Source organism: Gekko japonicus, unplaced genomic scaffold, assembly GCF_001447785.1.
Source record: "Gekko japonicus isolate JY-2015 unplaced genomic scaffold, Gekko_japonicus_V1.1 scaffold1297, whole genome shotgun sequence".
Lineage (NCBI taxonomy): Eukaryota > Metazoa > Chordata > Lepidosauria > Squamata > Gekkonidae > Gekko > Gekko japonicus.
The window spans coordinates 99,849-113,728 of record NW_015169815.1 but is presented as its reverse complement, the minus strand read 5'-3'; the positions used below and the strand labels follow the sequence as shown (position 1 = coordinate 113,728).

Sequence of the window (13,880 nt, the reverse complement as noted above, 5' to 3'; positions counted from 1 at the left end):
TGGACATGGTCACTGTTGTCATAGCGAAGGAATGAGGCCTAGACCCAGAGCGGGCGACTGATTAAGAGCCCTGACAGAGAGACAGTGCACGCCAGAATGTCACGCAGATATAATTTGCATATTTTGTCACAGCTGATGGGCCTGTCGTTCTTGATGCTGGCATACTCTGGAATGGATGACCCCCAAATGTGAAAAATCTTGTTGCTGAGTCTGTGCCAACAATGTAAAAGGGGCATAGAAATCAAGAACTTAAATTTAGTTTGGGACTTTGCCCCCCCCCCTTTAAATATCCAAATCTGTGGTATTTCACTGCTAACTATTCAAATTTATTTTCTGTAATCATTAACAAGAACCAGGAAGCAGGGAAGTTAGAATTACTGGTATGGGCTGTTCATCGTGCATGCAGGAGGTACTAGAAAGACAGTACTCAAAAGCGGCTATCAGAATGCCCACTTTAAGGACTTACCAGACATGACTCTGACAATTAATAACTAAGAGGCATCTCTACATACAAGCCTAAATTGTCTGGTGTTTTCCATCTGTACCTACCAAATCTGAAATCTCAGTTGGCTTCTTCCAACGTTTTGGAAGGTCATTCATTCAAAGGGCTGCCATAAGTCAGAAGCGACTTTACAGCCATTCACACACACACAGAATTCTATCATAAATTACAGTGTGATCCAGTACAGAGTTACTCCCATCTACGTCTTGTGAAATCAATGTATATAAAATGGAGTATGATAAAATTATCTGGGTGTGAATTGCTGTAAAGTCGCTTCTGATTTATGGTGACCCTTTGAATTAGTGACCTCCCAAATGGCCTATCGTTAACAGCCTTGCTAGGGTTGCCAAGTCCTTACTGCATGTAGAGTGGGGGACTCCAGCGCTGCTCCTGGAGTCTGTGCGTGCACGCGAAGCGCGCGCGCCACAATTACGTCTCCCAGAAGTAATGCAACCACGTCGGGCATGCCGGGGGCAGGGCCACAATTATCCAAGGGAAACCCATAGAGTTTTCCCTCGGATGACCGCGGCCCCGCCCCCAACGCACCCAACGCAACTGCGTCACTTCGGGGTGACGTGCTGACGCCGGGCACATCGCATGCTTTGGGGGTGGGGTTCCCCCCGGGGCCTGATATGCCGGCAGCGGGTAATGGGCCTCTCGGGCAGGGGTTTCCCCGCCCCCCGGGGGGACTTGGCAAGCCTAAGCCTTGCTCAGATCTTGCAAACTGATGGCCGCGGCCTCCGTTATTGAATCAGTCCATCTAATGTGGGACTTCCTCTTTTCCTGCTGCCTTCAACTTTTCCCAGCATTATTGTCTTTTCCAGTGACTCTTATTTTCTCATAATGTGACCAAAGTACAATAGCCTCAGTTTAGTCATTGGTTAGCTCCAGGGGTCATTTCATAGAAAAAGAGCTGCAGGAGCTCATTAGCATACGGTATGGGTTGGGGGCTATCCAGTATATTGCACTGAGTGTAACACATATGACTATCTGCCAACTGGATATGACTATCTGCCAACTGTGTGCTCGGTGCAAGGAGCTCCTGGTTCTCAGGGAACGAGTTCTTACCCTCGAGGCCAAAGTGGCTGATCTGGAGAAGCAGAGACAGGCACATGCAGAAGACCCTCAGGGACTTGTTAGATGTGTTCCATTCCGAGAATGGCAGCCCCGCCGCTGTCAGGGAGCATGAGGGTCAATGGGAAACAGGGCACCGTGCTGATAAAAAGGGGAATGTTCCCTCAGAAGGGAACCCTCCTTCAGTGAACAGGTATCATTTCACATCAAGGAACCATCCCTGGGCAGGGAGGGAGGGGGGTTCTTGGTAGTTGGTAATTCGATCCTTAGGCATGTAGATAGAGGGGTTGCAAACCCACGTACTGACTGCATGGTGACTTGCCTGCCTGGTGTGAAGGCAGTGGACATTATGTATCATCTAGATAGGCTGGTAGACAGTGCTGGAGAGGAGCCAGTGGTCGTGGTACATGTTGGCATCAACAATGTAAGGAAATGTAGTCATGTGGTCCTGGAGGAAAAATTTAGGTTGCTAGGAAAGAGATTCAAGGCCAGGACCTCCAAGGTAGCCTTCTCAGAAGTGCTGCCTGTTCCATACGCAGGGCCAGCTAGGCAGGCACAAATTAGGAGTCTTAATGCGTGGATGAGACGATGGTGTAGGGAGGAAGGGTTTAAATTTGTTGGGCACTGGGATACTTTTTGGAACAAGCAGAACCTGTACAAGAGAGAAGGCCTCCACTTGTCCCAAGAAGGAACCAGGCTGCTGGTGCTTAAAATCAAAAAGTTGGCAGAGCAGGTTTTAAACTAAATCTTGAGGGAAAGTTAACAGGAGATGAAATGTCTCTGGTTTGGGATGGCTCATTTCTAAGAGATGAAGAGGTAACTGTCACTTCCTAGAGGGAAATGGATTCGGACTGGCCACTGAGAGGGTGAGAGACAATATTGACTGCCTAACAAGGTCTAGAGGCCACAGGAGGAAGATTGCAGGCCTAATGTGCCTGGGGAATTATAGGTGTTTATATGCCAATACTAGAAGTGTCTGAGGTAAAATTGGGGAGCTGGAATGCTTACTGTCAGTGGAGAACATAGTTGGCATTTCAGAAACTTGGTGAGGATGAGGATAATCAGTGGGATACATTGATTCCTCAGTATAAATTATATCAAAAGCATAGTGAGGGAAGGGTCAGAGGGGGAGTGGCTCTGTATGTCAGAGAGGGTATACAGTCCAGTAAGATTGAGAATGTAAGAGAAATAGATTCACTTACAGAAACGCTATGAGTGGACATAGCATGCCTAAAAGGAAGCTTAACTCTGGGAGTTTGTTCTCACTCACCAGATCAAAGGTTAGAGGATGATTTTAAAACAGCAAAGGAATTAAGGCAAGCAGGTAGACGAAATAATTGTGTCACATAATAGGTGATTTTAACTACCCACACATTGATTGGGACAATATGTGTTCAAGTCAGGAGAAAGAGACTGGGCTTCTAGATACTCTCAGTGAATGTGCCATGGAGCAGATAGTCACTGGATGTACCAGGGGGGAGGTGAGCCTGGACTTGGTCCTAAGTAATTCCCAAGACCTAGTGAGAGATGTAAATGTGATAGCACCGTTTGGGAACAGTGACCATAATACTATTAAGTTTAACATTTAAGTAAATAGGGTAGCCCAAAAAGAACAACACAACCAAATTTAACTTGAGAAGGGGTAACTTCTCTCAAATGAGGGGGCGTGTGAAGAAGAAATTGAAAGGAAAGGTAAGGAGGGTCAAATCCCTACAAGAAGCTTGGAGACTATTTAAAACTAAAATCTGAGAAGCTCAGATAAAATGTATGCCACAGGTTAGGAAAGGTACAAATAGGTATTTTAAAAGGCCTGAATGGTTAATGAACAAAGTAATGGAAGCAGTAAAAGGTAAGCTTGAGTTCTTGCATGTACCCAAGGTTGAGCTTGGTTGGTCTTGGGGGTGCCACCGGACTCAAGCTTCGTTATCACATCTGTTTGTGTGCTAATTTGCTGCCATTCATTGATCTTACCAACTGCCTTGATACAATCTCAGCTTTACTTACACATCTTGTCTCTAGCCCTTCCTAACGGCTGCCCCCCACCTGTATATAGGGCTTGAGGAAATTCTGTTTCACTGTATCTCTATCGTGCCTTCCAGTCTGTGCCAGAAATGACGTTACTGCATTGGCACAATGCCAAATTCCCCCCCAGCCCGTGCCGTTTCCCCCTCACTGCCCCATCAAGCTGTGGTAGAGAATGGGGGTTTACAGCAGGGAGTCTCCTGCTATAGCTGTGGTGGTGTCAGAACCCACAGCTAACAACGAACTACACACATTCAGGAACGGTTATACTTTTATTGCAAAGCTATAGATGCAGTAACACAGGCACTGTTAAGAATGGCCACAGCCAGTAGAGCATAATAGGATATAGGGTATTCGTATGCACCCCCCCCCCCAATGGCATTGGCCAATTAGGCACCCTCCCGAGCGCGGGATAAGTCAGGCAACCGTTAGGTGGCTAAAGCTGAAAACCCGGAGTCTCTCACGGTACATAGGCACTCTCCAGAGAACACAACCTCCTCCTGCACATCTGTAGAGATAAGTGTTTCAGCAAAGGCATAACAGCAGGATAGGAATGCAATAGCAATTAACAAGACACAGAATGAACTCCCCAACCCCCATGGCAGCATAGCTGACAGGTGGGAGGCCTGGCCACCCTAATGACACATGAGAACAGAATAAGGCATAACAAAGAGTGAGATAAGTTGCAGAACATATCAAATGCCAAAAAATTAATGAGGGTCTAAATCTGAGGCTACCTTTGAGCTTGAGGCCCATGCCCAATCTAGGCTTGCCAAGTCCCCCCGGGGGCGGGTAACCCCCCCGGCTGAGAGGCCCATTACCCGACACCAGCAAATTGGGCCCCGGGGGGAACTCCACCCCCTTCCGGCACACGTCCCCAGCGTGATGATGTCACTCAGAGGTGACATCATCACGCTGGCCACGTTGGGGGCGGGACGCTCTATGATTTGAGGGGAAATTCTATGGTTTTCCCTTGAATCGTAGTGGCCCCGCCCCCAACGTGCCGATGCGATGACGCACATACTCCCGGGATGGCGCCAGACTCCCCCGTGGTAAGTAATTTTGGACTTGGCAACCCTAGCCCAATCCCCCCTTCTTTGATTGGCCCTAGCTGTGTAATCTTTGCATACTTGCTAGGGAATAAGTCCCTTCAAACTTTATGGTGTTTACTTCTGAATGTTTAAGTGACTGTAAATAATACTTTTTTGTTCATATATGGTTGGTTTACCGAGTGGGAAGAATTTAATTTTTCTCTTTCTTCTGCTGACAAAGGCAAAAGTAATCCAGCTATTTTGAAACCACAGCTGTCTCCCCCCCCCTTCTTTCTTTCCCCAGTTTGTTGAGGAACCTGACTCTGGTATCAGATGCCCCAGAGGTGACCTATCCATCCCAGGCTTCTGTTTGGAGCAGATTTGAAAATGTCTTCATCACTGCCTCTGGTCTTATCTGCTACGCACCTGTGTTCAAGGCCTATTTCTATCAGGGTCTGTTGGAGCTCTATGAAGATAACATACAGTATGTGGAGATCCGAGCCATGCTGCCACCGGTAATATGTTGTGGTTTCTCCATTCATATTTTAAACCATTGATGCCCAGGGCTCTCCTTCTCAGCCTGGGAACCAGTTAGATGGCCACCAATGGGGAATGGGGGGCATGGGTTGCCCGATCCAGGCTGGGAAACTCCTGGAGATTTGGGGGTGGAGCCTGGGGAGGGCAGGGGCCTCAGTGGGGTACAATGCCGTGGACTCCACCCTCCAAAGCATCCATTTTTTCCAGGGAGATGAGCGGTAATTCCAGGGGATCTTCAGGTCCCACCTGGAGGCTTTCATCCCTAGTCAGTACTTGAGAGATCGTGTTGTACTACTGAGGGACAAGATTATTGTACTTTCAGGTGGATAGCTGTGTTAGTCTGCAATAGTAGAACAAAATTCAAGTCCAGTAGCACCTTAGAGAAGGCCAACAACTTTTCCCAGAGTGTAAGCTTTCATGAGTCAAAGCTCTTCGTCAGGAACCATATCTGACCGAGACAGTTTTTTGAAGTCTCCTGACCGAGACAGTTTTGACTCATGAAAGCTTATGCCCTGGAAAATTTTGTTGGTATTTAAGGTGCTACTAGATTCAAAGATTATTATAGTAACTGAAAATTGCCTAAAATCAGTTTTCTATAGACTAGTTACTGTGATAATAAGATCTTGCTGTAAGTTTTGTTCAGACCTTATTCAGATATCATTTAAAACTAATGGGAAGTAGTTAATTCTTATAAACTGGCTCAGTGTTTTTCAGAAATTCCATATATCTTCAAGTGTGATCTATAGTTTAGCCTTAGTTTTTTCCTCATGGTAATGGGGTTTCTGCCTGCAGGGCCTCCTGACTCTCTCAGCCCCCATAAAGTGTACCCCCCCCGGGCTCTGTGTACCCTGCTAGTGGCTCATGCATCACAGTCTGATGACTTGGCAGGATTTATCTACAGTATTTTAGACCATTTTTCCAGTGGTCAAAGTGGCCTACAAGCTATAAAAACAACACAATAAAAATTTAAAAACCAATAAACCAGTATTTGTAAAAACATTTACAGAGTGGTGTAAAAGTTAGATTGTCAGGTTAGGATCTGGGAGACCTAGAACCATATCCCCACCCTGTCACTTAGATTGTCAGGTTAGGATCTGGGAGACCACCTAGAACCATATCCCCACCCTGTCATGGAAGCTTACTGGGTGACTTTGGGACAGAATTGGCAGCTGCCTAGCACCTTATGGAAGACAGAGGCTGAGGATATGGGAGGGGGGGAGTGCTGGTACAACTACGTGACATCATTTCTAGGGAAAATCTGAAAGTGACATCATGCTACTCTAGGAATCACCAGAAACTCTATAGAAAAACCATAGACTTTTCTGTAGTTTCTAGAGTGGCATGATATCACTTCCAGGTTTTTCCCAGCATTGATGTCACACCTTCACACTGACTATGATTTTTTAAAATTCATTTTTCTCTCACTGGCCAGTTGAGTGGCGACAGGAAGCAGGGGTTGCCAGCAGGACATTTCCCGCCTGGCAACCTTGAAAACAGTGTAAGCTGCTTTGGGTCTCCATTGGGGAGAAAGGTACAGGACAAATGAAGTAACTATCAATGAATAAGTGAAGAAGAAGAGAAGATTGGATTTATACCCCGGCCTTCACTACCCAAAGGAGTCTCAGAGCAGCTTACAATCTCCTTTCCGTTCCCTTCCCCACAACAGACACCCTGTGAGGCAGGTGGGGCTGAGAGAGCTCTTGACAGAAACTGCTCTTGAGAGAACAGCTCTGAGAGAACTTGTGACTGACCCAAGGTCGCACCAGCAGCTGCATGTGGAGGCATGGGGAATCAAACCCGGTTCTCCCAGATTAGAGGCTGAGCTCCTAACCACTTTGGGACTACACCAAACTGCTGAAATAAGTAACAAGTAAGCCTTGCAGCTATTATGGAAAGCTGTCAGAAATGGGCTCCTGAGTCATTTGAAAGCCTGGCTTTTCTCTGCTACAGTTTCAGTTTCTTGCAGTGAAGGCATGTGAAACTGGGCCTGAGCACCTGACTGCAACAGGCAAGTGGTCTGATACATGCCATGGCCCCGGGCCAGAGTCTCATCCTTCCGTCCACCTGCTTTCCTGGGGGAGAGGAGCACCCCGGACAGTGCTGATCACGGATCTCCTGTATCAGTGCAGTTCTGATGTGACACTCCTTTTTGTTTGTTTTTGGTGTGGCTGTGGTTTTGGAACAGTAATTACCTCCTGATCTAGTACAACACTTCCCCCATCCTTTGGAAGTTTCATGTATTTTTGCTTTACTCATCTCCTACCCCTGAGGAGGCGTTAGCTTCCTAATCTTACTGATTTGTCATTTATTTACAACATTGGTCCGCTGACTTTTTTTAAAAAAATCCCGTGAGGCAGCTTACCACTTGAAACAGTTGCCTCCTCCTGCAGCTGCCCCTTCAGCATTTCTGGGGGGGGGGGGGGTGCCTACATAACAGAGAAATTTAACGAGAATTTTTTTCCAAACCCCATTGAAATGGAGACAATCTGTTCTTGCCCAAGACCCATTCATTTCAATGGAAGGTGCGTACAGATTGTTCCTGGCAGGGGTGGCCCCTCTTCTCCTTACCTGCCTTCCCGCTGGGCCTTACCTTTGTGCTTCCTCTGCCCACAGCTCTATGAGTTGGACGGGACTCAGCATGACAAGAGCTGGTCTGCGGCTGCCTATCAAGAGGTGGCAGAGCAGTTTGTCAAGGACCACCTTGATTTTGTTGGTGCAAAGATTATCTACTCGGCCTACAGGTAAGGGAGGTCTAGACAGGTCTGCCAGAGCCAACGAGCCTGTATGTAGTCTGAAACCATTCAAATGTTATTGTCAAAAGCATAGGTCATTGAACAGAAAGGGGGAAATAAAAGCAGGAGGATTATTTAAAACCTTGAGAACTGAGCCGGCTGGGCTGGGAGAAAGAACCCAGGAGAGAGCTGCTGGGAAGTCTGCTTGGAAGTCGAGTGTTTTTTTTGTTTTGCCTTTCCTAAACTGCCAAAGTATTGGGGAGCATTAACTGAGGTTGCTTTGTGAGAGGACAGAGTTTGAGGGTGAGTGGGTGCTTGTAGCCTCCTGGAGAGTGGTGTTTTTGTCTGGGTCTGTTTGAGTCTTTTGTCTGGTTTGTTTCTCATTGAGTAAGGTCTGTTTGCCTGCGGCTGATCGCAGGCCCCACCCTCTGCTGTTGTTGCCAGGAGGCGGGAGCTGTGGGCCTCTGAACTGTGAGGCTCCTCCTAGGCAGAGTCTCTTGACCTGTGGCTCTTAGCCTGAGGATCAGGCCTGGGGACACTGCATCACTGTAGATAAGCTACTAACCAGTAGCCTAACTGTGGAAGCCAGGGGCCATCCAGTGTTTTGCAGAGAGTGCCACATGTACCTTTGTCTACCCATTGGGTGGTAATCATGGGTGGATGTTCACTGCATGGAGCTTGTGGCTCTCAGGGAGCAGGTTTGTTGCTTTGAGGCTAGGGCTGCTGGAGAAGCTGAGGCAGAGAGAGAAGTTTGGGGAAGATACCCTCAGGGAATTACCAGAGCAGTCCCACTCCTATGCTGACAGCTCTTCAGATGTTGTGGAGAGTAATGAGTCTCAAGGTCGGAGGGCATATCAGTCTGAGGGGGAAGGATGTGATCCCTTAGAAGAGACCCCCCTTCCTTGGGTGATGGACCGATATCCTCTTGTACTGAGGATACCCCTGGAGGTCTGGGGAGAGGAGGGCTTCTTGTAGTGGCTGATTAGATCATTAAGAATTTAGAGAGTGGGGTCTGTGACAGGCATCTTGGCCACGTGGTGACTTGCCTGCCTGGTGCGAAGGTTGTGGACATCATGCTCTGTCTAGATCGATTGACAGATAATGCTGGGGAGAAGACAGCAGTCATGGTGCATGTTGACACCAGTGACATTGGGAAATGTAGCTCTACATAGGGATAGGCATGAACTGCAGAAAATGCAATTTAGTTCGTGGGCCCAGCAAACCCTCATTTAAAGGGACTGCAGTTCCTTTAAATGGGGTTTTCAGAAAGCTGCAGAAACAGCTGTTTCGGGCTTTCTTGTGCAGTCCCTTTAAACTGGTGGCACAATATGGGTGGCCAGCTGAGGCAGTTGGTGGCAAGGCGAAGGAGATGGCCTTGGTGAGCCATGCAGCAGCACCAGGGCCACAGCCGTACAGCACCTGGGCCCACCCCAGGAGCCCAGAGGGGGAGATGGTGCCAGCAGGGAAGGAGGTTGCTCCAGCCCAGGGACCACGAGGGTTGGGCATCCTCCGGAGGTGGTGACAAAGCCAGGCCCAGCAGGAAGCAGGCCAGCCACGGGGAATGCCCAACCCATGTGATCCCCCAGGCTGGAGTGGCCTCTTTCTCTGCCAGCACCACCTCCCCTGCCCCTCTTGGGGTGGATTCAGCTGCTGTACTGCTGCCGCAGTCCACAGCCCTGCTGCCAATGCATGGCTCACTGTGGCTGTCTCCTCTGCCTTGCCACCAACCATCTGAGTTGGCCGCCCCTTCTCTGCCACCAGCCACCAGCATCTGCCACCTGCCACCAGCATCTCCTCCTCCACTGGCCTCCTAGGTGAGTTCCCACTGGGAGGTCCAGGTGTTGGGGGCATCCTCCAGCAATGGGGGGGAGGGTGGCTGTTAAGTCGACTACTTAACAAAGAGTCAGAGTCAGATTTCAGCAAGTGATTCAGCTTTATTGAGCGACGCGTAACATAGCTAGAACAGAACAACCAGAACAGCTTTTGCATTGTAGCTGTGCTTCTTTTAAACCCTCCCGGCTAATGTAGCCACGCCCTGCTGTACATTACAACCAATAGGATTGTCAAGATAACATCCAATCACAGACGTTCCCGCTCAGGGAACTGGATGGTAGGTGATTGGTCAGCTCTTCCTGGGCTACCAATAGGGATTGCAGGATTAGGATCCTTGCCCAGGATGAAGCTTTACATGGTGTTTCAATGATTGAGTACAAACACAGTTTTTCATTAACTTGAATACACCACAGTGGGTGAGTGCCCAGGCTCTCTTGGATTGCTTTAAAGGAACTGCACAATAAAATTCCTCTGAATCCCAGAGCCAGGAGGCAACATCAGGGGAAGGCCTCAGCCTCTATGTCAGAGTTCAGAGAAACTGGCTGGCCACTGTGTGAGACAGGATGCTGGACTAGATGGACCACTGGTCTGATCCAGCAGGGCTCTTCTTATGTTCTTATTGAACAACAAATGTAACAACAGCCCATCAACACACATACACATGAAGCTGCCTTATACTGAATGAGACCATCAGTCCATCAAAGTCAGTACTGTCTACTCAGACTGGGAGTGGCAGTTTTTCACATCACTTACTCCCTGGTCCTTTTAACTGGAAGTACCGGGGATTGAACCTGGGACCTTTTGCATGCCAAGCAGATGCTCTTCCACTGGGCCACAGCCCCTCTCCTAAATCAAATCCAATTATCCAATGATACTAATTGATCACCTTTGTATTTAAGAATTTTTGGCAGTTTACCTGTACCAATGGTGAAAATGGATGCTTAGAATATTACACCAGTGAGTAAAATATCTGATCTACGCTGCAGCTGACCACTGTCAACTTCTGAACTCAGTCATTGTTTTTAACAGTTTCATAAACAGGACCAAACAATGGTAGAAATCCTTAACTATCTTTCTCTCTGATATTCAATATTTCAGCTCGTAAGGGTTTTCCCCCTTTAACTTTCAGTCCAGTACTGTCTATGGCAGAAGAGTTATAGCTCTTCTGAGGAGTAAATCTATCCATATGAAAAAGACAAATGTCACACTATAGCAGGATTTAAAATAAAAGAGTCTGTGCACAGAGCATCCAGGCAGCATGGTACAGTGGTTAAAGTGTTGGACTAGAATCTGGGAGACCCAGATTCGAATCCCCACTCTGCCATGAAAGCTTGCTGGCTGACCTTGGGCCAGTCACACACTCTCAGCCTAATCTACCTCACAGGGTTATTGTGAGAATAAAACAGAGGAGAGGAGAAGGATGTAAGCCGCTTTGGGTGCCCACTGGGGAGAAAGGTGGGATACAAATGGAAAAATAGCTCTGAATTTAGCAGCATTCTTACATTTGTACCCTGCTCTTCCACTAAGACTCTCAGGGTGGCAATTCAGAGTTCTCCTTTCCCCGTTTTATCCTTATAACAAAGGTCTGAGAAAGTGACTCTCCCGAAATCACCAACTGAAATTTATGGATCTGAACACAGCTCTGCCTGGTCATAGTCCAGTACTCTAACCATGCACCACCCTGACTCTTTTGTTAGTCTGCTTTTGTAACGACCTAACAGAAACATTAACAGCTGTCCCATATCCATTACATCGTTTGATGACTTTCTGTATGCCTACTACTGAGCTTCCGATCACCACACATGAAAAATAATATAAAATTTCTGTTTTTCTAAGTAGACTGTTTTAACAAGAGTTTTTTAGCTAATGGATTTTTACACACAACATCCATATCCCCAGCTATTGACTCAGGATTTGCAGACAGGATTTGCAAACAATCCCTGATAATTTTCTTTTTCTGTTGTTTTTCAGAAACCTGAACATTTCCCAGATTAAAGAAGCTGTGTATACAGCCATGGCACTCAGGGCCAAATTCCCAGGCACTGTGGCAGGCTTTGACCTGGTAATCTGTATTTCTGACTTGGCTTCATATTTTATGTGGGAAGGATTACAGGGGGTGAGGAAATGATCACCTTGCTGAGTTGTAAGGCACACTTGGGCTGCAACTCTTTCACACAAACACATAAATGGCAGGTAAGGTGACTTTGATTGCATGGCAGAGTGCCTGACAATTGCTGCAGAAAATAATAGATGCAGCAGCCTAAATAGCCCTGACTAGTCTGATCTTGTAATATATGGCTGCGAGAGTTGGACTATAAGGAAGGCCGAGCGCTGAAGAATAGATTCTTTTGAATTATGGTGCTGGTGAAGACTCTTGAGAGTCCCTTGGACTGCAAGGAGATCAAATCAGTCAATCCTAAAAGAAATCAACCCCGACTGTCCCCGGGAAGGCCAGATACTGAAGCTGAAGCTCAAATACTTTGGCCACCAAATGAGAAGGGAGCACTCACTGGAGAAGACCCTGATGCTGGGAAAGATTGAAGGTCAAAGAAGAAGGGGATGGCAAAGGATGAGATGGTTAGACAGTGTTATCAATGCAACAAACATGGAAATTAAGCAAACTCCAGAGCACGATGGAAGACAGGAGGGCCTGACATGATATGGTCCATGGGGTTGCGAAGAGTCAGAGTCGACTGTGCGACTGAACAACAAAAGTCTGATCTTGCCAGAGCTTGGAAGCTAAGCAGGGTCAGCCATGGTTAATACTTCAATGGGAGACCACCTAGAAAGACCAGTGTTGTTATGCAGAGGAAGGCAATGACTAACCACTTTTGCTCATCTCTTGCTTTGAAACCCTCCTGGTCCTGGGGTTGCCATGAGTTGATTGTGACTTGACAGCATTTAATTATTTTAAGCAGCCTGGATAGCCCTGCTTAGCTCGAGCTTGTCAGAGAAATTAAGCAGGGCTATCCACGGTTAGTACTTGGATGGGAGACTACCAAAGAAGACAGGATTGCTATGCAGAGGAAGGCAAGGGCTACCCACCTTTGCTCATCTCTTGCCTTGAGAACCCAGTGTTGATTGCAACTCAACGGCACACAATTATTAAGTATAATTATTAAGTATAATTATTAAGAGCCAGTTTTGGTGTAGTGGTTAAGTGCGCGGACTCTAATCTGGGAGAACCGGGTTTGATTCCCCACTCCTCCACTTGCACCTGCTGATGTGACCTTGGGTCAGTCACAAGCTCTGGCACAGCTGTCCTTGAAAAAGAGCAGTTTGTGTCAGAGTTCTCTCAGCCCCACCCGCCTCACAGGGTGTCTGTTGTGGGGAGGGGAAGGGAAAGGAGTTTGTAAGCCGCTCTGAGACTCCAAGTGAAGGGCGGGGTATAAATCCAATCTCTTCTTCTTCTTCTTATAATGGATGCATGACACTCATTGGTAACCCTTCCTACTAATGTTTAGGAAGTGAGACACAGAGTTTGAGATCTGAGGGTCATCCAGGGCCATGGCCTAAGCTTTGCACTAAAAAGTTGTTATCCAGAGGAATTTTCTTTTCAGGTTGGCTGGGAGGATGGTGGAAAATCCCTTTGGGAACTAAAGGAAGCCTTGACCATTCCACAGTCTCTAGGAGAGAATTTGCCATACTTCTTTCACGCTGGTGAAACTGGTGAGTAAGAATACATTACACTGCTGATAGAGGGACAACAGGCAGGGGAGGAAGTAGCACAGATTTTATTATTAAAGACTCTTAGAGCAGCTGGAACATGTTGATTACCTTTAGAGTAATAAAAATGGGTAATCACAAGTATGTAATTATTCACAGGTTTCATCACTTCCCTTTTATGTGCAGCCCAACTAGAGTTAACAGTGGAAGAACATTCCCAGATATCTAAAACTTTTAACCTGCTCAATATATTCCCCTCTTAGCTTCCATTTAGCCGGCTCCCACACCTTCCCCAAAACAATAATTTTTGACCTGAAAATTTAGGGTCTGTTTGTTTAACTTATAGTAGTCCATAAAACAATAAAGCAGCCTTTTCAATCCTATATGTGAGAGAGACTGGCTCAAGGTTGCCCAGCAGGGTAGAGTGGGGGATTGCAAGAGTCTCCCCCCCCCCAAGTGCTGGTATGTTTTCTAAGGCTCAGT

At 47.1% G+C, this 13,880-nt stretch overlaps 1 protein-coding gene across 1 annotated transcript in view; it reads left to right on the top strand.

The window, feature by feature from the left end:
* The window catches only part of CECR1 (cat eye syndrome chromosome region, candidate 1), a 42,437-nt gene that overhangs the window by 20,169 nt on the left and 8,388 nt on the right, over positions 1-13,880 (top strand). Inside the window, exons 4-7 of the mRNA XM_015417174.1 lie at positions 4,934-5,144; positions 7,780-7,907; positions 11,703-11,793; positions 13,292-13,400. Of these exons, the coding sequence (XP_015272660.1) occupies positions 4,934-5,144; positions 7,780-7,907; positions 11,703-11,793; positions 13,292-13,400 (539 nt within the window). The remainder of the gene's footprint in view (positions 1-4,933; positions 5,145-7,779; positions 7,908-11,702; positions 11,794-13,291; positions 13,401-13,880) is intronic.